Raw genomic sequence first — 16,628 nt, forward strand, 5'->3', positions numbered from 1 at the left:
TATCTGTTCACTGACCAAGTTAACTAGTTTTACATACTAATGGCTTAAGCAAAGCTCTGAATATCTTTGAAATCTGAATGTATTTGAAACCACTAATAACCTGGTAAACTTTGGCACATCCAACAACTAGTTATTTCTCACAACCTGGTAATTATTAAATACTTCTGAATAGACTAATTACACAGGCAGAGACTACATAGGAAGAGTCCAAAGTTGTAAATGAAAGGTCCTCCGAGCATGTTTTACACACATTTCACTAAAACCGTTTCAGTCTTTCAACTTCAAAATTTAGATTTTAATTCAACGTGATTTGAGTGAAAGTTTTGAGTGAAAATTGTTTAAATGTAAGTCTAACACCATTTGATTTTCTACAGGAAAGATATGGCTCAGATTCTTTTTTTTTTTTTTTCAATGTCTAAGCCTAGAGGCTATTTCACCGGCTTAGGTTTCCAAACAGGTGAAAATCTTAAGTCTGATATCTTAGAAAAAGAACGCCAGACTTCTCCTCAACCCGCTCTATGTACTGTATGAGCCACAGTCATGCTGATGCTGTCCTTAGCAATTACCACTAAATATAATAGGGAGAAAGAAAGGGGATGGGAAAGAGAGAGAGAGAGAGAGAGAGAGAGAGGCAGTGGGAGTGTAAGTACTGAGGGATCAAATGGATGCTCTAATGTTCTGGACTCTAATCTAAGGGACGGGAACGGTGGGGTAAACAAGGCCCATAATTGCGTAACGGTTTGTCAGCACCTCGTGGGGTTGTGCGTCACTTCGCTTTGCCTGATGGAAGGAAGTAGAAAACAAACACACACATCATGACACCATTGACCTCTATGATCTTCCTCTCGAGTGATTCAGAACACCACTTCCAGGGACTAATCGAGGTGGGGCATCTGCTCTGCTCAAGTACACACACGCAGGACGCGGAGGATGCCCAGGGACGACTCGGTGCTCACAAAATGTCATTATGATTAGCTTGGAGCACTTTGCCATCTAACTGCTTGACATTTATATAGAACATGTGTGAGTTAAGGGCAGGACACCCGGTTCATCTGCTCACTGTTAGCGCCCCCTGTTGGGCATCATCCAACACCTGTTCAGAAGATTGGGGTCAGTTCGATTGTTTTCAAGAAAATAAATACTTCAATTTAAAATAGACGCAGTCAAATGCATTTAGAATGTCACAAAAGATTTCTATTTAATGCATGCTCTTTTGAACTTTGTTCATCAAAGACGTCAAAATCGCAATTTCCGCAAAAATACGAAGCAGCACAATGGTTTTAAATATTGATAATAATAAGAAATGTTTCTTGAGCGGCAAATCAGAACCTGAATGATTTCTGAAGGATCACGTGATACAGAAGACTGGAGTAATGATGCTGAAAATTCAGCTCTTCATCACAGGAATAAATTTATTTTTACACTATATCTAAATAAAAAAACTTATATTATATTATTATATTATATTAAAAAATAATATTTTTTTACTTTATTTCTGATTTTACTGTATTTTTGATTATATAATTGCAGCCTCAGTGAATATAGTGTATGAATCTCTTATGAATACAAAAATCTTAACTTTAACATTTTAAACCGTGTCTGTAATGTTTTGGGATTGAAAACCAGATTTTAAATATAGTCTACTCTCTAAATTACTAGAACGTCAATCTCCAGTTACGTAGTTGGTAACAGTCAGCAGCCAGGCAGTAATAACACTAAGGGTTAAACAAGGCTTCATTTCGAGATAGACATCATTGAAATTAATGACAGCTTTCAGCTCAGCGAGTGAGTCAGAACCGCTTTATTGAGTTAAAGATTCGTCAAACTGATTCAAACTGAGTTTGGAAGGCTTTTTGAATGATTCACTGAAAGAACTTCTCATAACAGTTTATGAATTGCACTGAACTGGTCAGACTGTATAACCATTAAAGAAAGATGTCACCACCTGTATTTTTCAGGAGTCAACTGGGTTGTAAAATTCAGATGGAGTGCACCTATAAAACCAGGCATGAAGACCATATTCAGTGGCACAGGGAGGATTTGGGTCCTTACCAGCACCAGTAGTTTGGTTCTCTCACAGATGCCAGGCAGATAAGGAAAAGGCGTCACATCTTGCCCTCTCAGACAGCGACTGAGCCAGCTGAACACACACGGGGCTTCCCCGTCCAGGAACACTGGCCAAGTCATCAGCTCCATCTGAGCTGCACAACAATAGAAATATTAAAAGAACAGCTTTTTTTTATATATAAATTTGCTGAGTAAAATTATTAAATGGCTTGTAAAATGAATGCTAATTCATTTATTTTAAGTATTTATAAAAAATAAAAAAAATCTGTAACACTTTATTTTAAGGTGTCCTTGTTACACAAATTGCATGTACTTTCTATTATAATAACAATTAATTACTTAATTACCCTAACCCTAACACTAACCATATAGTAAGTACATGTTGTTAATTAATATTACTCTGTGCTTAAATGTATAATTACACTGTCACTGTTAAACTGTAACCAAATAATTTGCTTTAAAACGCTAGCTTTAATGCATCCTTGGTATCATTTCTTGCAAAAAATTCAAACCTTACTGAGATATATTTGTGACACTCTCCTGTTCAGGTTATTATTGTTAACTAAAACTATCAAATCCGTTTATTGAAATAAATTTAAAATAAAATTAAATTTCTAAGTTCAAGCACTAAAAAAAAAACTAGAACTTAAATAAATATAAAATAGTAAGAGTAACAGTATCGGGTCTTGTATAGTAAGAAATCTTTTCTTTCAAAAAATTTAAAATAAAATGACGGAAGCTAAAAATAAAAGCTAATTAGAAAGCTGAATAAATAAGCTTTCCATTGATGTATGGTTTATTAAGATTGACAATATTTGTCTGAGATACAACTATTTAAATATCTGGAATCTGAGGGTGAAAAAAAATTAAATACTGAGAAAATTGCCTTTGAAGTTGTCCAAATAAATTCTTAGCAATGAATATATCTAAACAAAAATTAAGTTTTGATATATTTACAGTAGGAAATTTACAAAATATCTTATCTGGAAAATTATCTTTATTTAATTTCCTAATGATTTTTGGCATAAAAAAAAATCATTTTTTCCCATACAATGTATTTTTGGCTATTGCTACAAATATACCCCAGAGACTTAAGACTGCTTTTGTGCTCCAGGGTCACAAATGAAAATGCCTATGTTAGACCTTTTCCTTGGGTTTTGCCCCATGGCAACAAGACCTGTCACTCAAACCCTAAATCAGGCCGAACTCCTCCAAACAAGTCAGTCTGTCGCAAATTTATCACGCAATATATGTACATGACCCCAAGAATTTTTGGTGGCGCAATATATCGGCCATTATATTTACTTAAAATTTATGTCACCATGTTTTGTATATTCCACATGCGCCAGTGTCTTTTGCAGCTTCTCGTACATAACGTGGTGCAGTCATGAGGAGCTTGTTCAAATTTAAAACATGCTTCATCTGCAGATTTGGTTTTGTTTAAGGATCTGTGCCTTTGTGCATACATACATCTGACTGCCGAGTAGTGATTGTGTTTTTTAACATTAGTGTGCACCCTTTATTCACAGAGAAAGGAAGACCGGGAAAAATCTCCATACAAGTTTGTTGTGCATTTTACTTTTTTTTTCTACTCGTTACTTTGCACTTTTTGCATAACATTTCTTTTTACTATTTATTAAGGTTTTTAAGATTCTAAGATTCTTTAAAAAAAAATTCTAAATCTTCTCAAAAATTTAAAGTTTGTCGTCATTTGGAAGTGTGTGGGCCTTCTTGCATTTTATGCTGTTTCATTATGATTTTATATTCAGTGGCATAACATGGTCGTTAAAATGACAATGATATCGATTATCGCAATTATTTCTGGGGCAATATATCGCACAACAAAAAGTTGTTATCGTGACAGGCCTACAAGTCAGCACTGTCTGGTGAATGAATAGAAAAGCCTCGAGCTGCTAATGAGGGGTCCCGAACACATTGATCGTCCTCATACCCTGATCAATCACGCAGGCCTCCTTGAAGGTTTTAATGAATGAGGGGTAATCGCGCCAGTACAGATCAATGAAATCCTCCAGCTGTAGGTCCCTAATGAAACGAGAGGAAAAAATGATTAGTGGCTAAAAGAGTCATCAGGCGCTCGATATATACACTAAAACTAGTATAAGAGCCAAACCAGAGCGTGACTCATACGGTTTGACAAACGGCTGTGGTCTGATGGCTGTACAACTCAAGACTTGTGTGGCATTCAACAATATAGTGAATATCACAATAATTAAAACATGGATTTTATTTGTAAACAGAGTAATAAAGTAAAAAATACAGTAATAATTGTTTGGGTTCCTCTAAACATGATCTATCTTTGGCTACAACCTCCTGCTTCTTCTAGTTCTCACAAAATATGGGCTTTACTTCAGTCAGTATGAGTCAATACCATCAGATATATAAAAGTGTGTACTGGCATTACAAATATTGATGAATTCAATGATATGAATGATTTGAGAATACAGGATGGTTTCAAACTGTCAGTCAGCTCCATCTACTGAAGAAAACGGGCGATTTAATTGCACTCATAAATATCTGACAAGATTGAAAAAAGTAGATACACATCTGTGCAATCTTAAAAAATTAGGTGGATTTTTTTTTTTAACTGACTTAAGTCAGGACATTGTAGAAATTAATTTAGAAAAAGTATATATACATTTGTACTTGTTTTTGTTTTCTTATTAGGTTTTATCTATTAGAATTTATATGAAATACACAAGTATGTTGTTTATACACTATATTGGCTATATATAAATATTTTAAAAACATGTTTTATTTTATAGATTTGATTATACAGATTGATGTTGAATACAAATAAATATACAAATAATTGAAAAACATATGTGCATTTCATATATGAGTTAAAAAATATAAACATTGTATTTATATTGTAATATACTCATATAAAATACAATATTAATTAAACATTTATATTTTTTAACATTTATAATAATTATATACATTATATACACATTGACAGATATAATATTGACAGAATGATGAATAAATAACATGAAAGTGACAGTTTAGTCATTTCTAAAAATAATGGTTAAAATTGTGCAACATATTTTGCACCATGACTCAAGAATTAATTGGTTGGAATTATGTTTTGAGCAAATACATACATTAAGATATGTATCCAGTATCAAAGGACTAAAAAAATATTGATAAATATTACCCAGCCCTAATGCTGACCTACAAACAACAGGCACAAGCCGAAGAGTCAACAGAGGATCATCGCTACATCCTGATCTTCCGTATTATAATACAATACTTTTAGATTTCAAACCCACACGGGTTCATCAAACAGCAGCCAATTAAACTCTCACTGCTGTTTTGTTCATGTCCACATGACAACATGCACTTGTCATTTTATTAAACAATGAACTACATTACAGCTATCTCCCCATCCAAAATTAGGATGTGCCACAAAGAAAAGCGGCACTGACAATGTGAAGTGGGAGTTTTGAGGAGTTGGGTGACTTTACTTTGTTAGTCAGGAGGTAAAAACAAGGTTTTATTCGTAGATAAAAGGCAAAAAATGTAATAAATAATTACTTGGCCAGCTGTTGCAGCAGCCCGACCAGAGCTCTCGCCCCACTGCGCTGCAGCTCGTCCAGCTTCAGGTCTTCATAGAGCAGATGCAGAACATAGAAGAGCACCGGGATGTGTGGAAAGAGCAGGGCAGACGACTCTAAACCCAGAACAGACCCATGGTGGTTCTCCACTCCACCGGGGGGCCACACCGGCTGCAGGCCCTGAACGGCCACCGCAGGGCACATGGAAACCTGCCAATGGTAGTCAGAGCATCGCAGGTATCCCCAATCCTGTTGATGTCATAAAGATGTAGCCATCAATAAACCTTTAAAACATCCACAACAGGAACCCAGCAAGGGCTTTTATACATAAATTATACACTCTATACACTACTATACAAACGTTTGGGGTCAGTAAGATTATATGTGACCCTGGACCACAAAACCAGTCTTAAGAGTAATTTTTTGATTTAGATAGATTTATAGATTTATACATCATCTGAAAGCTGAATAAATTAGATTTCCATTGATGTATGGTTTATTAGGATCGGACGATATTTGGCCGAGTTACAGCTATTTGAATATCTGGAATCTGAGGGTGCAAAAAAAAAAAGCAAAACACTGAGAAAATTACCTATTACCTAAAGTTGTCCAAATGAAGTTCTTAGCAGTGCATAGTACTAATCTAAAAATAAGTTTTGATATATTAACAGTAGGGAATTTAAAAAATATCTTCATGGAACATAATCTTTACTTAATATCCTAATGATTTTTGGCATAAAAGAAAAAAACGATAATTTTGACACATACAATGTATTTTTGGCTATTGCTACTGATATACCCAGAGACTTAAGACTGCTTTTGTGCTTATATAGGGTCACATATAATGCTTGATTGAATTTATTTGGTTAAATATATAGTAAAAACAATGTTACATTTCATTCAGGATTCTTTGATCAATAGAAAGTTGAACTTTTGTAACACTTTAAGTGTCTTAACGGTCACTTTAGATCAATTTAATGCATCTTTATTGAATAAAAGTTCTCTTCCTGACCCTAAAATGTATTTTGTTTTTGCCTTTCTGTAATAAATCAAAGGCAAGTTAACATTTTCGGCTGCAGCTCAAGCTGGTAGGCTACAGATGATCAGATGACAGGAGAGTCATCAGGAGACGATCAAGGGTCTTTGACACATTTAGGGGCACTCACCTCATCTGAACCCGTGTCAGCAGGTCGGGCTTTCTTCGGGGCTATCACTGGAGAGAGGGGCACTTCAAAATTAAGCTGTGGAGATGACAGTTGTGTTAATGATCAATGAAGATGGACAAGTGCTTCATCCACTAACTACAAACTTCCCGGTCTTATAATACAATTTTGTCCAGTGTTTTGTCATAGTTTTTTGCTAAATTAATAGTGTTGTTTTAATCAAGTCTTTTGTTTTGATAAATGTTTAAACAACATTTTGTATAAATAAATAAATAAATAAAAATCAAAGATTTATTCCACTACATTATATAACATATGCAAGCGAATAAGATCTACAACAAAATATTTTCAATTAGAAATTAACTGTACTGGGCAAATATGGTTAGAAATTAATTTGTAGAAAAGAGTTTTAATGTGTATTAAACTGATCCAACTGATTTTAAAACAAACAATTTTGTATAATATAGTGTTTTGTTTTAATGTTAATGTTTTAATATAGTTTATTCTTTTATTCAAAAATAACATTTAAATCTTTGGTTGTGATAAATAAAGATTTATTTTCACTGATTTATTAAACTAAATTATATTAAAAACCATGCAAGACCTAAACATGTCTGATTTCATGATTTAAAATATTTTAAGTCAAAAATGTATTTGTAATGGGCAAATATGAATTAATAATTATCATTTAATTTGCAGAATTTTTTTTAATGTGTATTCAACTTATCTAATTGATTTTAAAACATCAGAACTGTGAGTTTATAACACATAATTTCTACTTTATTTGAGATAAATAATTAAATACCTTTATTTTAATATGTAAATACAAATTAAGACTTAAATATACACAGAAAAAAATTTATTTATTTATTAATTTAATTTAAAAAAATGTATGCAGGCAAATAAGATCTACAGAAAAAGTCCGAAATTAATTATACTGGGAAATATAAAGTTGTAGCAATAATTTCAATTTCATTTGTAGAAAATGTTTTAATGTGAATTAAACAGTTTTCTGTGCTTACCTGACATGTTTAAGTCATGTAAAGTTTTAATTCAGTTAAATGCTTGATCAATCCTAGTGAGCTGGCACAGGCTGAAGGATACCCAACACAAAGACTGACACAGAGGTCACACTCACATTGCGTGTCCACGTCAGTCGTTCTGTGTTGTAACCCATCATTGTCATTAGGCATGTAACAAACAGGTTCCACTCCAGGTGCATGCTGGGACCTCCAGGGGCGTTGTAACTGTTGTACCACTTGACCAGCACTTTCATGGCAGTGTCTTTGGGTAAAATAAACCTGATGGCCTGCAGGCAACGCTTGACTGTGGGAGTAAAAGAAAGATTAAGAGTTAATAACAGAAGTCACTCAAACAATGGTAAGGAGTGAGCACTTTCTGAAACATTTGGGTCTCTAGATAAGGCTTGAATGCCGCCTTGTGAGTCTATGGGAAATGTTTAACTCATTTGATCATTCACCACTTAAAAATCAACTAGAAAATAATAGCAAACCTCTCTGTAAACGATTGGAGGAATCATGCATGTCGGGTGCACAAATATTTATGCATCACAATTCAGACATTTTTTTTCATAGTTCATAGTTCAGTTCATAATGCGTAATTCTGACTTTATTTCTCACAGCTTCAAGTTAAAATCTCAAAGTTTCTCAAAGTTAAAAACTTCAAGCCTGAATTTATTTCTTGCAATTCCAAGTTTATATCTCACAATTTTGAGTAAAATTGCAATTCAGACATTTTGAGTTCTGAGTTCATAATACACAATTCTGACTTTATTTCTTGCCATTTCCAGTTTGTATCTCACAATTTCGAGTTAAAATCACAAAATATTGTGTTAAAAACTCACAATTCTGAATTTATTTGTTGCAATTTTTTTTTTTAAATATCCCACAATTTTGAGCTGTGATCTCGCGATTCACTTTTTTCCTCTTAAATTGTTAGTTTATAATATAGATTTCTGACCCTTTTTCTCACTATTCTGACTTTATATCTCACAATTTTGTCTACAACTCTTGAATTCATTTGAGGGGAACCTAATTTTGTGGTTAAAATGATCTATCTCTCTCAGAAAATGAGTACCGTATTTTTCGGACTATAAGTCGCACCTGAGCATAAGTAGCATCAGTCCAAAAATACGTCATGATGAGGAAAAAAACAAGTCGCACTTATTTAGAACCAAAAACCAAGAGAAAACATTACCGTCTCCAGCCACGAGAGGGCGCTCTATGTCTTCAGTGTAGACTACAGGAGCACTGAGCAGCATAGAGCGCCCTCTCGTGGCTGGAGACGGTAATGTTTTCTCTTGATTCATTTCTCTTGGTTCATGTCAAATTAATTTTGATAAATGAGTCGCACCTGACTATAAGTCGCAGGACCAGCCAAACTATGAAAAAAAGTGCGACTTATAGTCCGGAAAATACGGTATTTTGTTCAAGAAGCAAATTGGTACATTGCCTTTCGTATTCATAGTGAACCACAAAATCACATATGTGACCCTGGACCACAAAACCAGTCATAAAGGGTCAATTTCTCAAAATTGAGATCATCCAAAGGCTGAATAAATAAGCTTTGTTAGGAAAGGACAATATCTGGCCGAGATACAACTACTTTAAAATCTGGAATCTGAGGGTGAAAAAAAAAAATAGAAAACCTTTAAAGTTGTCCAAATGAAGTTCTTAGCAATGCATATTACTAAACTAAAATTAGGTTTTGATATATTTATGGTAGGAAATTTACTAAACATCTTCATAGAACATGATCTTTACTTAAAACCCTAATGATTTTTGGCATAAAAGAAAAATCAATAATTCTGACCCATACAATATTTTTTTGGCTATTGCTACAAATATACCCCAAGACTGCTTTTGTGCTCCAGGGTCACATATTACATTCACAAAAACATCCCAAAGTTTAATACATGCTCAGATTGCTAAACTCAAGCATAAGCAATCATAACAATGATGCATGCCTTAGCAAACACCACTAATACATGTTATTTAGTCAGCTGTCACACTGATCTCTAATGTTAATCTAATAATATGGTATTAATTCATCAAACATAATATCATTTTTAGCTGGTATCTCCCACCCCCACGTGTGTGGATCCAAAATAAAAAGTGTAGGTGAAGATAATGGAGAAGGTTGCACGCGGAGGTGATCCTATAGAAGAGGCACACGGAGGGGGCCGCCACTTCAAAGGACAGTCGGAGCTGGAACGCACATCTGAGCGAGGGGGCGGAGATCGGAGGGACGGGTTTACAGATAAGTGTTTGACTACGTGACACGGGGGCTACAAGACCTGATAAAGACAACGAGGATGTTGGGATCTGAGGGAGGAGGGATGCATGGGGTTTGGTTTGGTTGGATTGGATTTCTGTAACAAGATGAAATGAAGCAAAGAAAGTGTAGGACTTTTGAACCTTTATGTAGTTCCTTGAGCAGAAGCCTTATTATTTAGCCATAATTTCTAAATTTGGAAAGAAATCTGACACTTAAAAAAAAATTTAAACAAAAGCTAAATAATGGAAAATAGCTTTTTTTATTAAGCGATCAGATATTCAGTGTTCAACATGCTCAAGTGTGAAAGCCTGTTTCTTCAACAGAATCAAAAAAAAAAGAGGGCAACTTTGGCTTTTTATCTAACAATTCTGGTTTTATTTCTCACAATTATTGTTTATATGCCAAAATACTGACTTTTTTTTCTCACAATTCTGAGTTTATATCTCACAATTTTGAGTTAATCTAATATTTCAGTTTTTTTTTTTCCAGAATTGTGAGTTTATAACCTTCAAGTTAGACATTTTTCACTGAGTTTATATTTAAAAATTTGGAGTTAATCTCCCAATTCAGACTCCCTCAAAATTGAATTAATATACAATTCTGACTTTGTCTCTCAGTTGAGTTTGTCTTGCAAAGTTCACTTTGCATCTCCCAATTCGGACTTTTTTTCCCTCTAAATTAATATCTGTTTTAAGGGACCCCAAGTTTTCCGGACCAAAGGATCGGTCTAGATCCCAAAAATGCATTTTTCATTAAAATATTTTGGTACATTCCATTTTTCATACATATTAATGCACAAAATCATATATTACTTTCAAAAAGTGAATCTTCTGTTCAGATTTGCAAGATGTCTACTTAGAATTGCTTGAGATAAAGTAGGAATTGTATTCTAAAAACCTTGCAATTCTGATAATAAAAACTCAGAAATGTGAGAAAAAAATTGTGAGAGAAAATATGCCCTGAATGCAAGAAGTCAGAATTGACAGCTTCTTTTTAAGTGGGCTTCCATATTTAAGTGTGAGGATTTCACAGGGAAAAAATATTATGGTGTTTCACCAAGACATGCATGAATATTAATATTAGAGTATTATAATGTTAATATTATAGTTTGGTTTAGTCATTTAAACAAACCCCTATTTAAAAGTATTAAAATTCAGCATGTAATTCCCCACGTTTTTGTTACGTACATGAACAATTCCTGAAATCGCACAGCTTGTTAAGTAAAGACACAAGTCACATCTCTGATTACAATTTTGTATTTCAGAGCTACTTTGCAGTTTCACAAATTTGAATCATAAAATGCTAAAGAATTAATTCATCCTGCTTCGTCACTAGATTTAGGGAACAATAGAGTACTGTAACTACATACAGTGTATGAAATCTTTAATGAATAGAGCATAATACCAGTAAAAAGTGCAAAAGCATCTTTTGTTCACAACTAAACGTGAATCAGGGATATCTAAAATGGTATTTTCCACTTTCATTTTATCTGCTATCGTTTAGCGTCAGACCACCACACTTTCAATGACTCTGCCTGGAGCTTAATTAGCAAACAAACACAGAAAGGTCAGGATGGAGCTGAATAAAATGCCACTTTATTAACAGTACAAAGCCTTCCACTTTTTAAACTAAACCACTTATTAACAGGAAGCTGGCATTAATTGAGAAAATTGTAAAGAATGCCGGATGGGCAGATGTCGCACACAATTAGTTCAAAACTAAAGGCCAAGATAAGTGCAACAAATCCGCCACGGGGAAATCTGCACCCACGGTTGGGATCTGACCAGTGTTTGTCCGTTCAAAAGTCATCGTTATAATGCTAGCATGCTCTGGGTGATAGGTGGTAAAAATTTAAATGGTACAAATCAATTGCAAACAGCTCTAATGACATCAACAGACACAAAGCATGCATCATCTCCACTTCCTGGAATATTAATAGCAAACACATTAGAAAAGGTCAAATGTCTAAATGCAGAAAGCGTCAGGAATGACTCAGTTTTACTTCACAGTAAAGCATAACTGCATTCATTAGTGACAGATCCTTGGGCACATCATTTATGCCAAATGAATCAGGATCTGAGTTTTACAAAATAACTACAAAACAGCACTGTTAGAGTCTCACAGGAGTGCGGGTTTGAAAGCGGCAGTGTTCACATCGTCAAAGGTTTTGAGGACAAGATGAAATATGTGCATCATAATGACAATTTAAGGAAAAGGTCACCCAAAATTTAAAATTTGCAGAAAATGTACTCACCGTCAGGCCATCCATGATGTAGAGGAGTTTGTTTCTTCATCAGATTTGGAGAAATGTAGCATTGCATCACTTGCTCACCAATGGATCCTCTGCAGTGAATGGGTGCCGTCAGAATGAGAGTCCAAACATCTGATTAAAAACATCACAATAATCCACAAGTAATCCACAACACTCCAGTCCATCAGTTAATGTCTAGTGAAGTGACAAGTATAACGTACTCCTATTCGGACCAAAAATGTTTTTAAGTAAAAGTCTTAATGATGGATTTGTTTCTTATAAACATGCAGCTTTTCACTTCACAGGATATTAACTGATGGACTGGAGTGCTGTGGATTACTTGTGGATATTTGTGATGTTTTTATCGGCTGTTTAGACTCTCATTCTGACGGCACCCATTCACTGCAGAGGAGCATGATGCAATGCTACATTTCTCCAAATCTGATGAAGAAATAAACTCATCTACATCATGTATGGCCTGAGGCAAGTTTTAATTTTGGGATGAACTATTCCTTTAAAATTTACAATTCTTTTACATTTTAATTTAACAGCCCTTTATTATACCATTGTCGAAAAAGTTGTATTGCAATAATGCACTAACAAATTTTTTATAGAAAATAATAATCCAATAATAGTTTAAAATGAAGTAATCTGACATACAAAACACTCAAAACTTAACATAATAAGGTCTAATTAGTTCATGTTAGATGATGCATTAGCTTACATAAACTGACAATGAGCAGTATCTTTTTAAGCATCATTGTTAATTGCTACTTAAAATAAATACAATCACTTATTGGTTGTTCATGTTAACTCACAGTGCATTAACTAAAACTAACTGACTACTGACATTATGCTTGTATTTATTTAGGTTTATTTATTGGTTTATTGATTAAGTAATATTAGAAATTAACACTAAGATTAAAAAATGCAGTAGCAGTACATGCTGTTAACCACTGTTAACAAACCAAACCAAAATAGTGATTACATGTAGAAGATATTTTCATGAATAGACTAAACCTAAAAATTCTAAGTGACACCAGGAGGACGTGGGGTTATTTTAAAATGAGTGTTGTGAGGAAGTGATGCATCACGCGGTTAGACTGCATTTATGTGAGTGTTTTCTCTTACCCAGCTCTGAAGTGGCCACCTCGGGAATGGTGATTCTTAACATGGAACCGGAGCTCAATTCCTGAACAAAAGAAAAGTGAGGGGCGGATATTAGCGCCACATTCTTAATTAGCTGTGCCAGTCCGAACCAACAGGAGTCACGTTGCTATTTATATCTGGTCGAATTCTGTCAAAAGCAACCAAGCTATTGTTGCCCGCTTTGCTGAAATAAACTGAAAACAAAAGAACAATTGCATGCATTAAAATTCCAGCAGGCATTCGACAAAAACCATAGACGCTGACTATTTTTAAAAGCCTTTCTTAGAAGCATATCATCCCACATAAGTTGGTAGTGGCAAGATTGCTTTGACAGGCCTGTAAGGGGATTTCTTCTGATAGGACATGCCATTCAGTGGGAAATGACAACACAGAGGGGCTGACTGCAGGGGAGCAGACTTTACTGAGTCTTGTTGAAAGAGTGACAGACTCTTGGTGCACATGCCTGAGCCGCCACATCATGTTGGTCATGTCCTGTTACTCTGGCAGCCCTCAATTACAGCCGGCCACTGTACGACAAAAGCAATTACCAGAACCTGCCTTTAGCAGCAGTGGTCAGCACAAACGAAAACGCATGCATCTTGACCCTGTTTGACATTTTGAAAATGCATTTAGAAAGCAGCTGCCACATTTACATCCAGACAGTGATATATTAAGTGAACCAGGTGGATTCATCTGAATTATGTGGCCATTGTAAGATTTACTGGCATTGGACAAAAAACCAAGCCCATTTGGCTGACTAACAAAAGACTAATTCTTCCAAAATATACTGACAGTTATTTAATGGACAAACGGTTCACCTCATTTGTTATCAGTCAGTAAAATGTCTATGAACTATGAAAAAAAGGCAGCTGTGACTGCCAAAACTTGACAAAAAAAAACAACAACTGCAGCAACATTTTTGCAACTGATGTACATAATAAGATAATATACCAACCTGCTTAAATATTAAAACCTGTTTTGTACATTTATAATACACTGATAAACACCAAAAAACACAGGTGGTAATAAGAAATCACATGATGAATGTAATGCACTCAAAAATAATGCAAGATTAATTTTACAACAAGATAACTAAATATTACTTAAGATAATAAAAAAACAACTAAGAAACTTGTTTCCATGAAAAACCATCAAATGTAAAGTGTCACAATTCTGGGAATCTAGGGTTTTTCATGTGTAGGTTTTTTTTTTTGATAGTATGATATTTATTGAGCATTAAATTTAATAGCATGTACTGTAACATTACATTAATATAACATTTTACAGTTTTTCACCATATACAGTAAGGAAACTACTATACTAAGGTTTCTTTTTAAGGCAAAGAATAAATTAAATGTGTCCTTTATCATTGCTTGGACAAAATGCTGTATAATTCTTTGTGAAACTGAAATATAACTATAATAATATACTAATATAACACTTGCATATTATTGCTCTTTTGTTGGTTTTGACCGTTTCTATCGTCGTCATTTGTAAGTCACTTTGGATAAAAAGCGTCTGTTAAATGAGAAAATTTAAATAGAATTTAAATGTAAATAACAAAATTTAAATTTTTAAACAATCCCCAAATTAAATAAATGACAAATAAAATAATATGAATTTGAATATGCTTTATACAGAGGCAAGATAAAAAGAAAAAAAATACCATCTAAACTTTTCTAAAGACAGTAAGTTTCCCTCAGACATGCATTCAAATAAACTCTTACCCCTAAACGAAACGCAATTCGTTTAGCATCTCAACCGATTGGAATCATCACATATTTAAATCGATTTCAACCAGCTTAATTCTGTTAATCGTTACATCCCTATGACTAAGGTTATAAATGTCTGGTTTTGCTTAGAAGCATGCATGCATTTAATTAGTTTAGACTGCAGCTTTATGAAGAATGTTTTTTTTAAATAATACATAATTTTAGCTTTATACCAGCCATCATCAGTTATCATCCATTCATAAAAAAATAATCAGCCATCAGCATCAGTGCATCTGGTTTCTAAAAGAGCTTTTTTCATGATTTCTGTGATCCACAGAATTGTAATCACCGGTAACAACATCAAGTATCTTAATGACACTAGAACATCAATGAACTATGTTGAGAGGGTGTTATAGGAGATGAGTTGCACTGACCAGCGTGACTCTGTTGCTGACGGCGTCTCGGAGGGAGTGGATGTGAGGTGCGGCCTGCTGGAATGAAGAGTCTTCCAGCCAGGACGACTCGTGGTGCTGCGCAGCGCTGCGCACCTCCAACACAGGAGACGGCATGCCAACCTGACAGCAGCAGATGAGAAATACCATGAAAAGACATGGAAGCTGATGCAAGGTTTTCCATGTTCAAGTTTGATGAGGTTAATACACGTTATTCAATTTAAGCCAGTTCATTTTGATTACGGTGTAAAGTTAATTATGAAACTAGTTCAACTGAGCAAGAAGCAGCTCAAATGAAGAAAGTAGTGTGGATATTCAGCTCAGGCGATTTCAATGTTAATTCAATGCATTTTTGATTTTGCCAAATTCGTCAATTATAAATACATTCGATTCAGCTATAAAGCAGCTTTGTTTCTGAATATTAAAGAACAGTTGACTTAGAAATTACAATTTGCTAAAAATGTAATGACTCTCAGGCCATTGAAGATCAGAGCAGATTTAGAGAAATGGAGAATTGCATCACTTGCTCACCAATGGATGCTCTGCGGTGAATGGGTGCCGTCAGAATAAGAGTCCAAACAGCTGATAAAAACATCACAATAATCCAAATATAATCCATTAATTAATTTTCTTGTGAATCAAAAAGCTGCATGTTTGTACAAAACAAATCCAGGAAAAGTTAATCCATAATAATGCTTCCTACAGTGAAAAAAAACTCATTTCAAATTACACCAACATATTCCTTATAGGGTGGCAATATTATGGGTGTACACTTGTATGTTAGCCAGAAGCAACAATTGGATGTTAAAAATGTCTTGATGGATTTATTTCATCCATACAGACACAAAACTGTTCACTTCACAATACATTAACTTATAGACTGATGTTTCTATCAGCTGTTTGGAATCTGACGGCACCCATTCACTGCAAAGGATCCACTGGTAAGAAAAAAAAAAAAA

General features: G+C 34.4%; 1 protein-coding gene across 2 annotated transcripts in view; it reads right to left on the bottom strand.

Moving 5' to 3' along the window:
- LOC132156730 (anaphase-promoting complex subunit 1-like) overlaps window positions 1-16,628 on the bottom strand; it is a 58,695-nt gene that overhangs the window by 30,139 nt on the left and 11,928 nt on the right. For both annotated transcript variants that reach the window (XM_059565715.1, XM_059565714.1), the window contains exons 15-21: window positions 15,652-15,792; window positions 13,488-13,548; window positions 7,947-8,134; window positions 6,812-6,886; window positions 5,626-5,894; window positions 4,019-4,110; window positions 2,053-2,201 (exon numbers count right to left, since the gene is read on the bottom strand). In XM_059565715.1, coding sequence (XP_059421698.1) covers window positions 2,053-2,201; window positions 4,019-4,110; window positions 5,626-5,894; window positions 6,812-6,886; window positions 7,947-8,134; window positions 13,488-13,548; window positions 15,652-15,792 — 975 coding nt within the window. The remainder of the gene's footprint in view (window positions 1-2,052; window positions 2,202-4,018; window positions 4,111-5,625; window positions 5,895-6,811; window positions 6,887-7,946; window positions 8,135-13,487; window positions 13,549-15,651; window positions 15,793-16,628) is intronic.

This window comes from Carassius carassius, chromosome 14, assembly GCF_963082965.1.
Source record: "Carassius carassius chromosome 14, fCarCar2.1, whole genome shotgun sequence".
In the NCBI taxonomy this organism is placed as follows: domain Eukaryota; kingdom Metazoa; phylum Chordata; class Actinopteri; order Cypriniformes; family Cyprinidae; genus Carassius; species Carassius carassius.